General features: G+C 37.0%; 1 protein-coding gene across 1 annotated transcript in view; it reads right to left on the reverse strand.

Annotated features, from left to right (window-relative positions):
- The window catches only part of ZNF292 (zinc finger protein 292), a 31,589-nt gene extending 31,248 nt beyond the window's left edge, over positions 1 to 341 (reverse strand). Inside the window, exon 1 of the mRNA XM_058175494.1 lies at positions 121 to 341. Within this exon, the coding sequence (XP_058031477.1) occupies positions 121 to 291 (171 nt within the window). The 5' untranslated portion in view covers positions 292 to 341. The remainder of the gene's footprint in view (positions 1 to 120) is intronic.
- Between the last annotated feature and the right edge of the window lie 12,925 nt (positions 342 to 13,266).

Here is a 13,266-nt window from a genome sequence, read left to right on the forward strand (position 1 = left end):
CCCAGCTATTAACATCGCCCAGCCTCTTCCACCGCCGCACCTCCCGCCCCCCACCAAAGGGGCTCCCTCCTCTTTCTCCCCCCCTCCCCTCCCCCAAAAGCGGCCAGGCCCCATCCTGACCTGGCACAGCTGCTGACAGTATTCGGTGGCCGCTTCCACGGCTGACTGGTTCCGTCTTTCCCTTAGCTCCGTTTCCAGCTCCAGCAGCCTCTTCTTCAGGCTCGGCATATCCAGGAGGCCGCTCTCGGCGCCGACGCTACCTCTGTCCTGCTCGGCCTCCTCGTCCGCCATCTTCGCACCCAGCTCCGTCGCGTACGCAGCCCCCCTCCCCCCACCTCTAATTCCTCCAGAACGGCCTACCTCCCCTCCCGCAACCCCCCCTCCCGCCCTACCTCGTACGGGTCACGTGATTACACAATGCCACGTTCCGGGGAGGCGATCACGTGAGGAAGGAGGGAGGAGAGATCGGAGAGAGAGCGGGAGACTGTTCGCTGGCTTTCCCCCCCTCCCGTTCCTTCCCCCCTCGCTTGCCCCCCCCTCTTACCAGGCGCTCCCTTTTCGCAGTGGGGCGGGGTCACACGTCCCGGCGCTGTCACGTGCGGAGTTGGCGCGTGCCGAATGGCATTCGCCGCCTCGTGACGTTTCTCGAGGACTTTTGGCGGCGGGAAAACAAACGTCAATTGGGCGCTTCTCGGTTTCCTTTCGGTAGCGAGAGCTCCTTTAAGATTCGTGACAGGCGAAAGCGTCTGGTGCCTTTGCAATCAAAAATAAGTGGAAAGAAATGGAAGTGTTGCAAACGAAAACGTTTATTTTAGCGTGGTTATACACTTGGTTATCCTTCCACAATATTTGCAAAATACTCCACTCCTGCAGTTGACCCAGGGACAAATATAAACCCTTGGAAAAGAGCTAAATTTAACTGTCATCAATTTGTAAACAAATTTCACATGACTGGAAAATCAAGTCCCTAGAAATAACAGGACTCGGAAGAAACATCAGAAGCTTGATGCAAAGTTCAGTGGCACAATGAAAGACTCATTTGCTGATCAATGGTGATAGACTGGAAGGGGTTGACATCAAGAAAGGAATCTTTGTCATTGCATTGAGTCCTTTGTCAAGAATATTGAACAAGTCAGGCCATGGCTACCAAACGTCAAGAACATCTGCCAGGCTACTCCACCACCTTTACATGGATGAGCTGAAGCTGCAAGGAAAAACATTATCTGAAATAGAACCACTGCTCAACACTGTCTATATGTACATCCAAGATTTTGCAATGGGATATGACTGAACAAATGTGCTGCGCTTACTCTCACAGGAGAAAAATAGCAAAAACTGAAGGACTCAAGGTGCCCTATTGAAAGAACATCAAGTGTTCAGATGAAGATCACTACTAATACTTAAGCATTCTTCAGACTGGCAACATAAGAGAAAGGTTAAGACAAGAGAAAGGTTAAAAGTGAAATCATAAGAGTGAAGAAGTTCTTAAGGTCCAAATTTAGTGGAGGAAGTACTATCAGGTTGATTTAACAACTTAGCAAATTCATTCTTTAAATATACAGGTGGAATTCTGGACTGGACTCCAGAATGTGAACTATAATATAATATAATATAACAACAGAGTTGGAAGGGACCTTGGAGGCCTTCTAGTCCAACCCCCTGCCCAGGCAGGAAACCCTACACCATCTCAGTCAGATGCTTATCCAACATTTTCTTAAAAATTTCCAGTGTTGGAGCATTCACAACTTCTGCAGGCAAGTTGTTCCACTGATTAATTGTTCTAACTGTCAGGAAATTTCTCCTTAGTTTTAAGTTGCTTCTTTCCTTGATCAGTTTCCACCCATTGCTTCTTGTTCTATCCTCAGGTGCTTTGGAGAACAGTCCGACTCCCTCTTCTTTGTGGCAACCCCTGAGATATTGGAACACTGCTATCATGTCTCCCCTAGTCCTTCTTTTTATTAGGACTAATAAAAAGGACTTTTTATTTACTAGAAGATTTGTTGTCCACATTTTGTTTGGGAGAATTACCTGAAACAGGACCTCTGAAAATATGTGTTCATTGACCCCAAACTTCTCCAGTCTAATGAATCCCAAATATGTCAGACTGCCTTATCAAATTTCTATCCCTACTTGTGCAAGTAGGGATGTAGCCCAAAGGAACTGATAAAGTGCCAGGAGCCCTAAAGGCCAGTTGATCCTTCAAATATTTCTGAGGCATAAATCTGAGCTCGCTAGAGGGAGCACAACTCTTCCAAATCAGACTAAATTCTGCTCAAATGGTTAAACAAGGGGAGCAGATCCTGTAAAGCAGGAGTTTGAGGTAAGAGAATAGTTTTAGACCTCCATTGTGATGTGCGGGCTTGGAAAACTGTACATTGCTGCATCTTTTCACAGAATATAAATTTTCTCACTTTCCTAGTCATCATCATTTCACACCATGATAAAGGGACTCCCAATTAAACAGTAGAAGGGATGAATTGTGGCACTCATGATTGATATTGGATAGAATTACATAGTGCAATAAGCGCTATTCTTTTAATAATAATAAAATAAAAATTAGCATATGCAAAACAGCTGAATGATTTATAACCATGAATGTTATCTAGTCACAGCATATAGTCTGAAGTACTATAAGAAAATGAAAAAAATGGAAAAGTTTAAAGTGCTGAAATTCTGGAATATTATTTCTAGAACCTTAGTTTTCTATGGCATATTAAAATGACTACAAATACATTTATAGTCTGAGTGAGTAGAATTTAATCTTATGTTCCAGATTTTTTAAAATTGTTTTTCCCAATTCACAGTAAATATGCATAATAAAAATGGATACGAAAGATAAAAATGGCTGCTGCTATGACATTTTTACTGCCGCATTATTGTTCACAGAAATTTCATTTTTATTTTCCATCTAATTAATATTACAAGCTCGAAGACTTCAGAGGATCCCTGCTGTTCTTTCATTGATTGCAAACTACTGCTATATTGCCAGTTACAAGGATATTGAATTGAGTGGAACAGAGCAAAAAAAAATTATTAGGAGTGCAAATGAAAAGGTATATATGCAATAACATTCTAGATTAAGTGATGGCTTTTGTAATAAAATGATTTTTAAAAATAATGCACTTTTAAAATTAAATTATTAAGTTCTTTTAGCTAAGGAAATGAGTGACAAAACATTGACTGTAATCACTACATGTTCTTCATTCTAAATTTATGTACTGTTGATTTCAAAGCCAGAAGAATATATGTTTATCCTTTTCCCACTACAAATACTAAAACTCACCATAAACTAAGCTTTATTTTTTTAAAACTTAGAAACATTCCAACATTCCTCTCATAAAAGGAAAAAGCCTGACCCTGTCAATGTCTGCAAGCCCTACTAACTTGCATCACCCCATTTACTCAAAAATGTTAACTCTGCCGCCCCATTTGCCATTTTATTTGTTTATTGTCCCCCGCCTCCACTATGTTGTAAGTGTCCAAAGTCATTCTGGATGGAGCAATGTCGAAGTCATATTACATAAATAAATGTAGGAAAGAGTAAATATATTAGGAAAGATGTTGTTTTTTCAAGCTTGCTATAAAAGGCCAACTGTAATTGGGCCGTATATATATAATTTGATATGGAGATATAATCTCTGTCTTGAAATCCTGTGCTGTAAACCTGCAAGTAAAGGCTTGCGATTTTCCAGGGCATCAGTGATATGTATAGATTGCTCGAATGCGGTCCATTTTGGGATTTGAAAAAGATCATAAGAAGGGAAATGCAACCAATTATATGGAGCAGTCAAGATTTAATTGTACTGAATTGATTAATATTTACATTACCTTGTGCTGAAAAACAGTGTTTTGACTGAGTGTATCCATGCATCTAACTAAACTAAATCCAAACCAAGATGTACTCAAGGCCAAACAGGCTGTAGTGGACCCTCTGTTCTGCATCCAATATAACACATGCCTTTGCCTACACAAATATATTAATTAGAATTATATTTATGCAGCAATTATCAGGAACAATTAATACTAATAATTTAAAGGAAATTGTGAGTGTTAAAGCAGAGATTCTCCTGGCAGAACTGCCGCTCATGTCAAAACCCAAAACTGCTTGGCTTTAGGGCCATGGAGCACAGGGTAGAGAATTTTGAAAATGCAAAGTCAGCAGGTTTAAACTGCTGCAGATAAAATGAGGCAACTACATCCTCATGCTAACGAAGGGCAATCATTATTTAATGTGGTTGTAGCCCACTTTGCAGATTCTTCTCTAGCTATGCTATGGTGAAGTTCTGATAGACTTCTGCTGAATGCAAGTTTAGCATACTAGTTAAATAATGTAAAATTGAAAACTTGGAGATTTACAGCAGTCAGGGGAAACTGACATGAATCTGCTATCCTGGAAGCAAAAGACTAGTAGTTTGTTAGTGGTACAAAACAGAAGCATAAATTTAATACTTAAATCAACAATACAGTGGCACACATTGAATAATGGATTTTGAATGACTGAATTAGCAGAGATGACGAAGTTAACTGGTTATTATTAGAGATAATGGACTAGACAACTTTATAAGAGACTGGAAACCGTATGTGGACTTTCTACGTGCTAAATATAATTACGGATGGCTAACAGAGAAATTTGAAGATTAGTGTAACCTGTTGACTATTTTTCTTCTTTCTTCCTTCTTGTGTGTGTGTGTGTGTGAGAGAGAGAGAGAGAGAGAGGTGGGTTTCAGTAGGTTCTGACCAGTTCTGGAGAACCGGTAGTAAAAATTCTGACTGGCCATCTATTCGCTGCCTCCCAAGTCCCAGATGATCGGGAAGAAATGGGGATTTTGCAGTAACCTTTCCCTGGATTGGGGACGAAGTGCAGATTTTACAGTATCCTTCCCCTGGAGTGGGGTGGGAATGGAGATTTTACAGTATTCTTCCCCTGTCATGCCCACCAAGCCACACCCACCAACCCATGCCATGCCCACCAAGCCACACCCACAGAACAGATAATAATTTTTTTTGAAACTTACCACTGGTGTGTGTGTGTGTGTGTGTGTGTGTGTGTGTAATATATATAATTCAAATTTATTTAAAATTATTTAAATATATCTTAAATGTTGAATTTATTTGATTACTTTTTCTTTTCGTAGACCTTTTTTTTCTTTGTTGTAAGAGTTGAATGTATGCTTTTGTTTCATCTTGTTTGTTTTTCTGATTTGTATTTTACTTTTATGATAAAACAATGAATAATAAAAATTTAAAAAAATTCAGTGGCACAGGAAACACACATGCACACAAACACAAAGAGAAAGAATTACAGTTCAAGTCATTGCCTAAATGATATAAATCAAACAGGAAAGAAGAGAGAGAGAGATGCCCCCAAAGATATAAGGGATTTGCCCTTGACATTTTGTTGGAGAGCTGGATTAACCAATGACCTTTCCTATTCCTTGATGACATTGAATCAGTTATTGTCTTTCAGCATAATCTGTTTCATTGCATTGATTCAAGGATAAAAATAAGTCCTTCAAATTCTGAAGGGAAGCACAATTTAGATATAATGCAATTAAGTAAAAAATGATATGCCCAGAAAAATGTAATTATCTTAAATTGTATGGTGGTTGAATAAACCTTGATATTAATATGGACAAGACAGGATGTCCATTGGATATTTTTCTATTAGTAAGATGACAGTTTTCCAAAATGCAATGTCCATTCACTTTACAATAACACTTGAATGATTATTTATATTATGCAACATATAGCACTGTAAAGTCTAGTTTATATAAAAGCCTAAATTTTTAATCTGTTAATGCACAAAGGTTCTGATCATCACAGATCACTTCTTCTTGATTATAAATCTTCATCTACCTGCTCCCACCTTTATTAATGTCAAAAAATTATGCAACAAATAATAGCTATCTACTCAGAATAAGTTCTAAAGAGTTTACATAAAACAAAAATATGAAGGATTACAATATTATGTAGGTATCTGTGGGTGAGATAGCTCAATTTTTGTTAAATAAGGTGTCATCTCAGATCACTGAGTGCAGTTATAGCTTAAATTTGTCTCTTCTTGTTCCCTCTCCCCTCCCCTTTCTACTGCCCTCCTTCTTATTGCTATATTATCCATAATTTTGCACACTCCAAATATATTTACCTAGAGATATTAGAAAACAACAATAATTCAATATATTAACTGCCAGTATAACAATACTGGAATCTACATCATAAGGAGACCATACAGTCAGTACACCATTCTTGTTATTCCTCTCAGCAATGTGGGCACAACAACACTGGTCAGGGGATCGAAGGGTGAGAGCTCCCCTTTAGCCTGACGAAGCTCCGTGCCCAGGGTGCTTCTGTTTATACAGAACGAGAAGCCGCGACCATCTCTGTGCCAAGATTTATTTTTAAAGAGAACTCAACACAGACAGAACAAAGTAGGAGGACTGGCAAGAATTTGCAAGTTCAGCTCTTAAATAGCTTTCCTTTGAACTAACTTTCAACTTGAGTGGATTTAAAATGGCGTTTGCAATATACAAAGGAAAGTGAAACTATAAAAGGACAAAGGAAGAGAAGAACATAACAAGCTACTTTTTAAATGGAATGAATAAGAACTGTTAATGATTTTTTTTTCTTTTTACCTTTTTCTTTATCACAATGTTTAAGAAGAAAAGTTTATTGATTTTTTCCCCTCTTTTTGGTAGATTTTACAGTTTAAGAATGGCTCTTAAGCAAACAGAACTAACTACTAAAATCTTGGAAACTTCTTCACTTTAAATATGGAAAAAAAAAATTTATAGGAACTTTTGGAGGCTTATCTTTTCTTAATAAGTTTTTAAACAAGAGATTTTTACACCAATATATTAAAGATTGGAAATTCTTTATTGTTAGATGTTAAGCTGATTGGTGAGCAGATGGTGGAAAATGTGTAAGATAGAAGACAAGGGGAAGGAGAATGCTTAAGATGTGATTTTGATGGTATTTTTTTAAAAAAAATAGGGTTATATAGGGTTTAATTTTTACAACTGACTTATTTTGGGTATAAGGTGTTACTATTTGATATATGTGAGGTATAAAGGAATGGGAAGATGGAATATTGTTTAACTTTTGGAGGACAGATAGAAAAATTTATGGATGTAATGTTGGTATTTGGTTAAATAGAATTTAATTGTTATAACTGATATATTTTGGATATAAGTTATAATTTTAATAATGTTATTTGACAGATGTAAGGTAAATTGAAGAAATATTAATATTAGCAATGTTATTTGATTTATGTAAGTGATATTAAAGATATGAGAAGATAGAATATTGTTTATTTTTGGAGATTGGATAAAAATTTAAGAATTTAAGCTGGAAATATGAATTATATTTGGGAGACTGTTTAAGGAAGAAAGGTATATTATAAAAGAATTTCTGATGAATACTGGAAGATGGAATATCGTCTTGGTCTTGATAGATGAAGATTGGATGTTAAAAACTATAAGATTCTGAAGACTTCAGGAGTGGAATGGATTGATATATATTTGGTGTTAATTGATGAAGATTGGATATTAAAAACTATGTATTTTATTGATGAACTGGAAATACTAATTTAATTGGAAGATTCTGAAGATTTTAGGAGTGGAATGGACTGATATATAATGGACTGGAAGAAGAATGTACTTTTTTGTTTCTGGAAGGGGAGTTAAGGTCTTAGAGAGAGGAGTGACTATGGATTATGACTTATGTTGTATTTTAATTTATGATTGTTAATCTTATACCCTGTACTTTGTTCTGGGAAGTCTCGGGGGGTGGGAGGGGGGAGGGAGAGGGGAAGATGAAGGATCAATGTAAAGGAATGATTGAAGATATGTAATTAAGAAATAGAAATAATTTGAAATGAAATCGGGGCTGCTCAGCTGCCATTTCAGAAGGGAATGGAAAGGGAGAGGAGAGAGTGAAGGAAGAAAGTAGGTAGGAAAGAGAGAGGTAGAAAAGGGGGAAAGGAGAGGAAGAAGAAAGGGTGGAAGAGAAGAGTAGGGAAGGAGGAGAGGATGTAGAAAAGTGAAGGAGAGGAAGGATGAAGAAAGTAGAAGAAAGTAGAGAAGGGAGGAGGAAAGGTTTGTTAAGGAAGGAAGTGGTAGCTGGGCAGGTCCGAATAAGTAACAAATGAAAGTTAATGACTAATGTTGAATAAGAGACTGTATATTGAATAGGTTGTTGGAAAATGGAAATAAAACTTTTTTACTAAAACAGTTAACGTGCATGTTCAGTGTCTGTGGAAATGTTCAGAAATAAGATAGTAAAAAAATTTTCTCTTACTCAAAATCCAAGCAAAAGGGAATTCATATTGCACAGAGAGAAAAGAAGATATCTAAATGTCTTAACTGTGATTAAAATATTAGAAGTGTAATTTTGTTCTGAACTTTTGTGGAATTTGTAGCATTACCTGTATGTTGTAGGGATGGTGGCTGTGTGCTAGAAACATAAATCATTGTAAATCAATCCAAAATAAAGACTCTGAGGAACTGCCGATAGAAAGAAAATATTGCAGAGTAAACAAACACATATAGAAGCAGTATTGTGCAAAATAATGTGCAAATTAATATATCTTTCTTACTACTCTCTATTGGCTTCTATTGATAGGAAAAAGATTCATGGGGGGGGGAAAGGAAAATTAGGACATTTAAAAAGCTGTAGGAAATTTGTTCAACAAAGCAGTCTTTATTTTTATTTTATGACAGCAGCTTTTAAAAAACATGGTGATGAAGTGTAGTTAACAATGACAGAGTAATATACATGGTAAATATTGAGAGGAGTCTGATAGAATTTTTTCATACTACTATAACTAATTTATTTTAAAAGGCAGAGAAATGAACAATTTAATCTGGTAAATCGCTTGTGACTTTTAATAGAATTTGTTAGTTTGAAATTAGACTCCATCTAATTTTGGACTAAAACAGCTCCCCTCCTACAAGCAAATGGCATTGATCCATGCGATTACCATCTGACGTTTCTTTAATATGACAATTGAAAAAGCAATCTGTTTAAGGGTAAAGAAAGAGATAACATCAGTATATGGCGGAATAGTAATTACATCAAGCAATATTGAGTCATTGAGTAAAATTACAGTTGATCCATTGGCTTAAGTGTGGGTGGAAAATGGACTGTTTTGCTGGTATAAAAGAAGAGCACAGGGGTTAGGCTTTCCTAGCTTTGCCAGACAAACTGCAGCTAAGCATCCAAAACATCATAGCCTTAAACAACAGGGACTCTCGTGAAAAAAGAAAGGTAATATTATTTGTTAACACTGTACAGTATCTCTCTATCTCTAATTTATTCATTTATTTTATCCTGCCTTTATTATTTTTTTATAAATATATGTATTGTTGGCTTATTTAGAGTATCAAACTAGCAAATGTTTGTAACATCTCATATGGCTAAGACTGAAAAATTGCTGCTTTTTCTCTACTAAATCAGTATGTCAGATACATTGCCAAAAATGCCCTTAGGCCTACAAAATTTCCTCCTTGACTTCCATTCAGTTTCAATAACCTTTTGCAAGCATCCGAGCGTTCCTAAGATGTAAAAACCTGAATATGGTAATACTGTTCTTTTTATCTCAAAACTGGTGTTTGTGTGCACTGTTATGGGGGATGTTAATATACTTTTATTTTGTGTTGAGAGAATGCTCTTCTAGGTTGGAATTCATTTTCTTTGGATCCTCATGCACCCTGTGCTTCATATAATATGCCCAAACAGTAGGTATGCGGTTTCTCCTCTCACTGATTTGAATCCAAGAGAATAAACAAGAGGCACCCCCACTTGCGAAAGAAAGGACCTTCCGCTCCTTTACCCTGTTGCAGCTAATTAGGTTTGCGAAGCACTTTTTTGAGAAGTGCAAAATGCTACAACAACAAATAGGTAGGAACATCATTTTGTAGTGAGATGCTTTGGTTCGCAAGAGGCACACTGAGTAGTTTGCATTACTTTCTGATCAGGTATGAATCAGACAGTAATGCAAATGTAAGAAATCGATACATTTCTTTTGGGGAGCTTGTTGATTTATTTCTGGCCTTGTATCAATTTAACATTTGCCATTGAATCATAATATTTCTACAGATTTAGTACGTTATGTATTTTCATAAGAACCTCTGGCCTCGACTCTACTTTTGGACTTTGCCACTTCAAAAGATCTGTATTGGGCCTGCGCTTCATAATTTAGAATGTATCTCTTCTATTTTTTCTAATGCAGCTGCTCTTAAGAGCATGATGTAACCATGATAAAAGTTTGAAAAATACCCAAGTTGCTGATATTTTATCATTGCACATTCACAAGGGTTCTTAATTCAACAATGAACGGAAGGCACGGCAGCCAGGAAACATTTGTGGGATTTCAATGCTTGTAACTGACATTATCTCACATACTTTCCTATCATAGCAACTGCTTAGATTTTATTTGTAAACCAGAAGCCAAATGAACACAAATATACATTCTGAAACCACCAGATGAGGTAGAGTTCAAAAGCTATGCTATTTCTTTTTTTATATGAATTGGGACTGAGTGGATTTTTATTATTCTGGGGTAACACATGGGTGAGGTCTGGATTGGATGGTTTTTTTCTATTTATTCTCCTCTTAAAGAGTGAATAAAAAAAGAATTAGTAACAATTGGTCCATTATATTTCTGCATTTCTAGATGGACAGAACTGAAGATAATCAAAAAGGGTCTAAATGCTAGTAATGTGGAAGAATTCTAGATTAGGTGGAATCAGTTTGTGACCAGGAAAAATCTGCAGTTTAAATATTTTTATTAGTTTATCAAAATACAAAATACAGAAATACAGAGAAAAATGAAGATAATGGGAAAAGAAGGGAGGAAAGGGGGAAGAGAAAAAAGTTTAGGGGAAAGGGGAAAAAGCATTGACTTCCGACTCCATTTGGTGCAGAAGAATAGGTAGTAACATAAAACCTCAACTTTTTACTTTTATATGATAATATACACTAGCCATTTCTATAGCAACACACCTATCTAATCAGCAAAACCTAAAATCAAATTTTGAGTTTTCTCCCCCACCTCAAGCACAAAGGCTAAAAATGGTTTCCAAGTAGAAGTGTCTAGGAAAGATTTGCAGATTCAACTAGTAGTCAATAATTCTGGATTCTTTCCTAATTTAGGGATGGATACTTAATGCATGAAGTGTGACAAATATAGGTGGATCAAATAGGTGCAACTCTTGTCATGGCTTAATTGCAATTGCAAGTTAAGGGTTTTCAGTTGAGGTGCAAATCAAGAGGAAATTTAGAGCCCCCGGATGACACTTTAACTGGACAATTACCGTATCCAAGAGAGCAACCTTAAATATTCACATTACAAATCAAGAAATAAGAAATAAATTCAGTATCTCTACCAATCACAGGCTTTTTGTTTTCGTTTTAGAAAGAGCAACAATTTGTCATTGCATAAGCACTTCCAGTTTGCTATTTTATATTTGTCAGTTATTAGTATATAATTTTATTAAGGATTTTTATAATAGTAAAACATAAACTAAATTTAAAGAAAGAAAAAGAATAACAAGAAAGAGTAAAGTGTAAGAAAAAAACAAAAATAAAGAATATAATAAAGAAAAAGAAATATATAAAGAAGTGACTTCCAAACTTCACTGTAACAATTATAAACAAATTTAGTAATTCTTTACTCCCCATAAGGTTACAAACAGATATCATCTCACATCTCATACCTTAAAAAAAGGTAAAGGTTCCCCTCGCACATACGTGCTAGTTGTTGCTGACTCTAGGGGGTGATGCTCATCTCCGTTTCAAAGCCAAAGAGCCAGCGCTTGGTCTCCATGGTCATGTGGCTGCCATGACTCAACGCCAAAGGCACATGGAACGCTGTTACCTTCCCACCAAAGGTGGTCCCTATTTTTTCTACTTGCATTTTTATGTGCTTTCGAAACTGCTAGGTTGGCAGAAGCTGGGACAAGTAACGGGAGCTCCTCCCATTACACGGCAGCACTAGGGATTCGAACTGCCGAGCTGCCGATCTTTCGATCGACAAGCTCAACATCCTAGCCCCTGAGCCACCGCGCCCCTTTCTCATACCTTATACCTCTCTCATACCTGAGCTATAAGAAAATTCATAAGACATCAACTTTTCAATCCTAATGTCAACAAAAGTTCATAAATGATTGCCACAACTTTGCAAAAAAAATGTCATTGTAACTGATCAAATAAATCAACTTTATATTCTTTCCTTTCACTTCTAACGATCTTCATCTTTAGTTCATTCAAATTTTGCCATAGGATTTCTCTTCAATTCTTTATCTTCTCATACAAATTTCTTCAAGGATTTAACAAGTCTTTTTGCAGATCCAGTAAGAAAACATTTGGTTTGTCATTTATATTTCTTTTTAATTTTTAGAACTTCAGCCAGTTTCTTTTTATATCTACATACTACTACAACTTCATGTCTGTTTGATTCTTTTTTAAGCTTTAATTGAGTGAAGGTTCATCGTAGGGCAACATTTTTTCAGTCAAGGTACCTCAAAATGGGTTAACTTAAAGAATCTTATCTAAAATCTGAAACCTATGACTCATGAGATTGAAATTTGGCAAAATTTGTAGCTGCTTCAGGCTGCCATGGTCAGCTACGATCATGTGATTGTCATTTCCAACTTCCCAGCCAGCTTCCCACAGGAAAATTAAATGTGGCAGCTAACAGGAAGCTGGAAGTTCCAGCCTAGCAGGCAGGTAAGTGGCTGCTGTTGGCCGGGGTGGGGGTGGGGATGGAGAGCAACGGGTTGCACAAGAGTGCAGGGGAAGTGCTGCACAGATCACTGAGATGCATTTATTGCACCTCTTTGTTCTAAGTGCAGCCAAGGCTTCAGAAGCATTGTGCAGCAGACCAGTAGGAATAACCCCTTCTCACTCTAAAACCCCTCTGGTCCATCAATTGCCAGAGCGGACCAAATTGCAGGAGATCAGAGTGCCAGGGAATCCCATAGTAATTAGGTCATGATCTGACCATAATAAGGGAATCCTAAAAGTTTTCCCAATTGAAGATTACATAGCCACTGCTCTGACAAGAACACCAAATCTGGTGTGTGACCACTATTCCATGTCAGGTTCTGGATGACCTGGGATAGGCACATCACACCATGAACTCCTGAGCTACTTCATACCCCACTCCCTGAGACAGTTAATTGGAGCCCCCCAAGAACATAAGTCTGTGGAATCCCATCACCAACCCAGAAAGGGATTCAAGGAACTCAGGCAGGAAAGTTGCTGCGC

The sequence above is a fragment of the Ahaetulla prasina genome, chromosome 1, assembly GCF_028640845.1.
Source record: "Ahaetulla prasina isolate Xishuangbanna chromosome 1, ASM2864084v1, whole genome shotgun sequence".
NCBI classification, from domain to species: domain Eukaryota; kingdom Metazoa; phylum Chordata; class Lepidosauria; order Squamata; family Colubridae; genus Ahaetulla; species Ahaetulla prasina.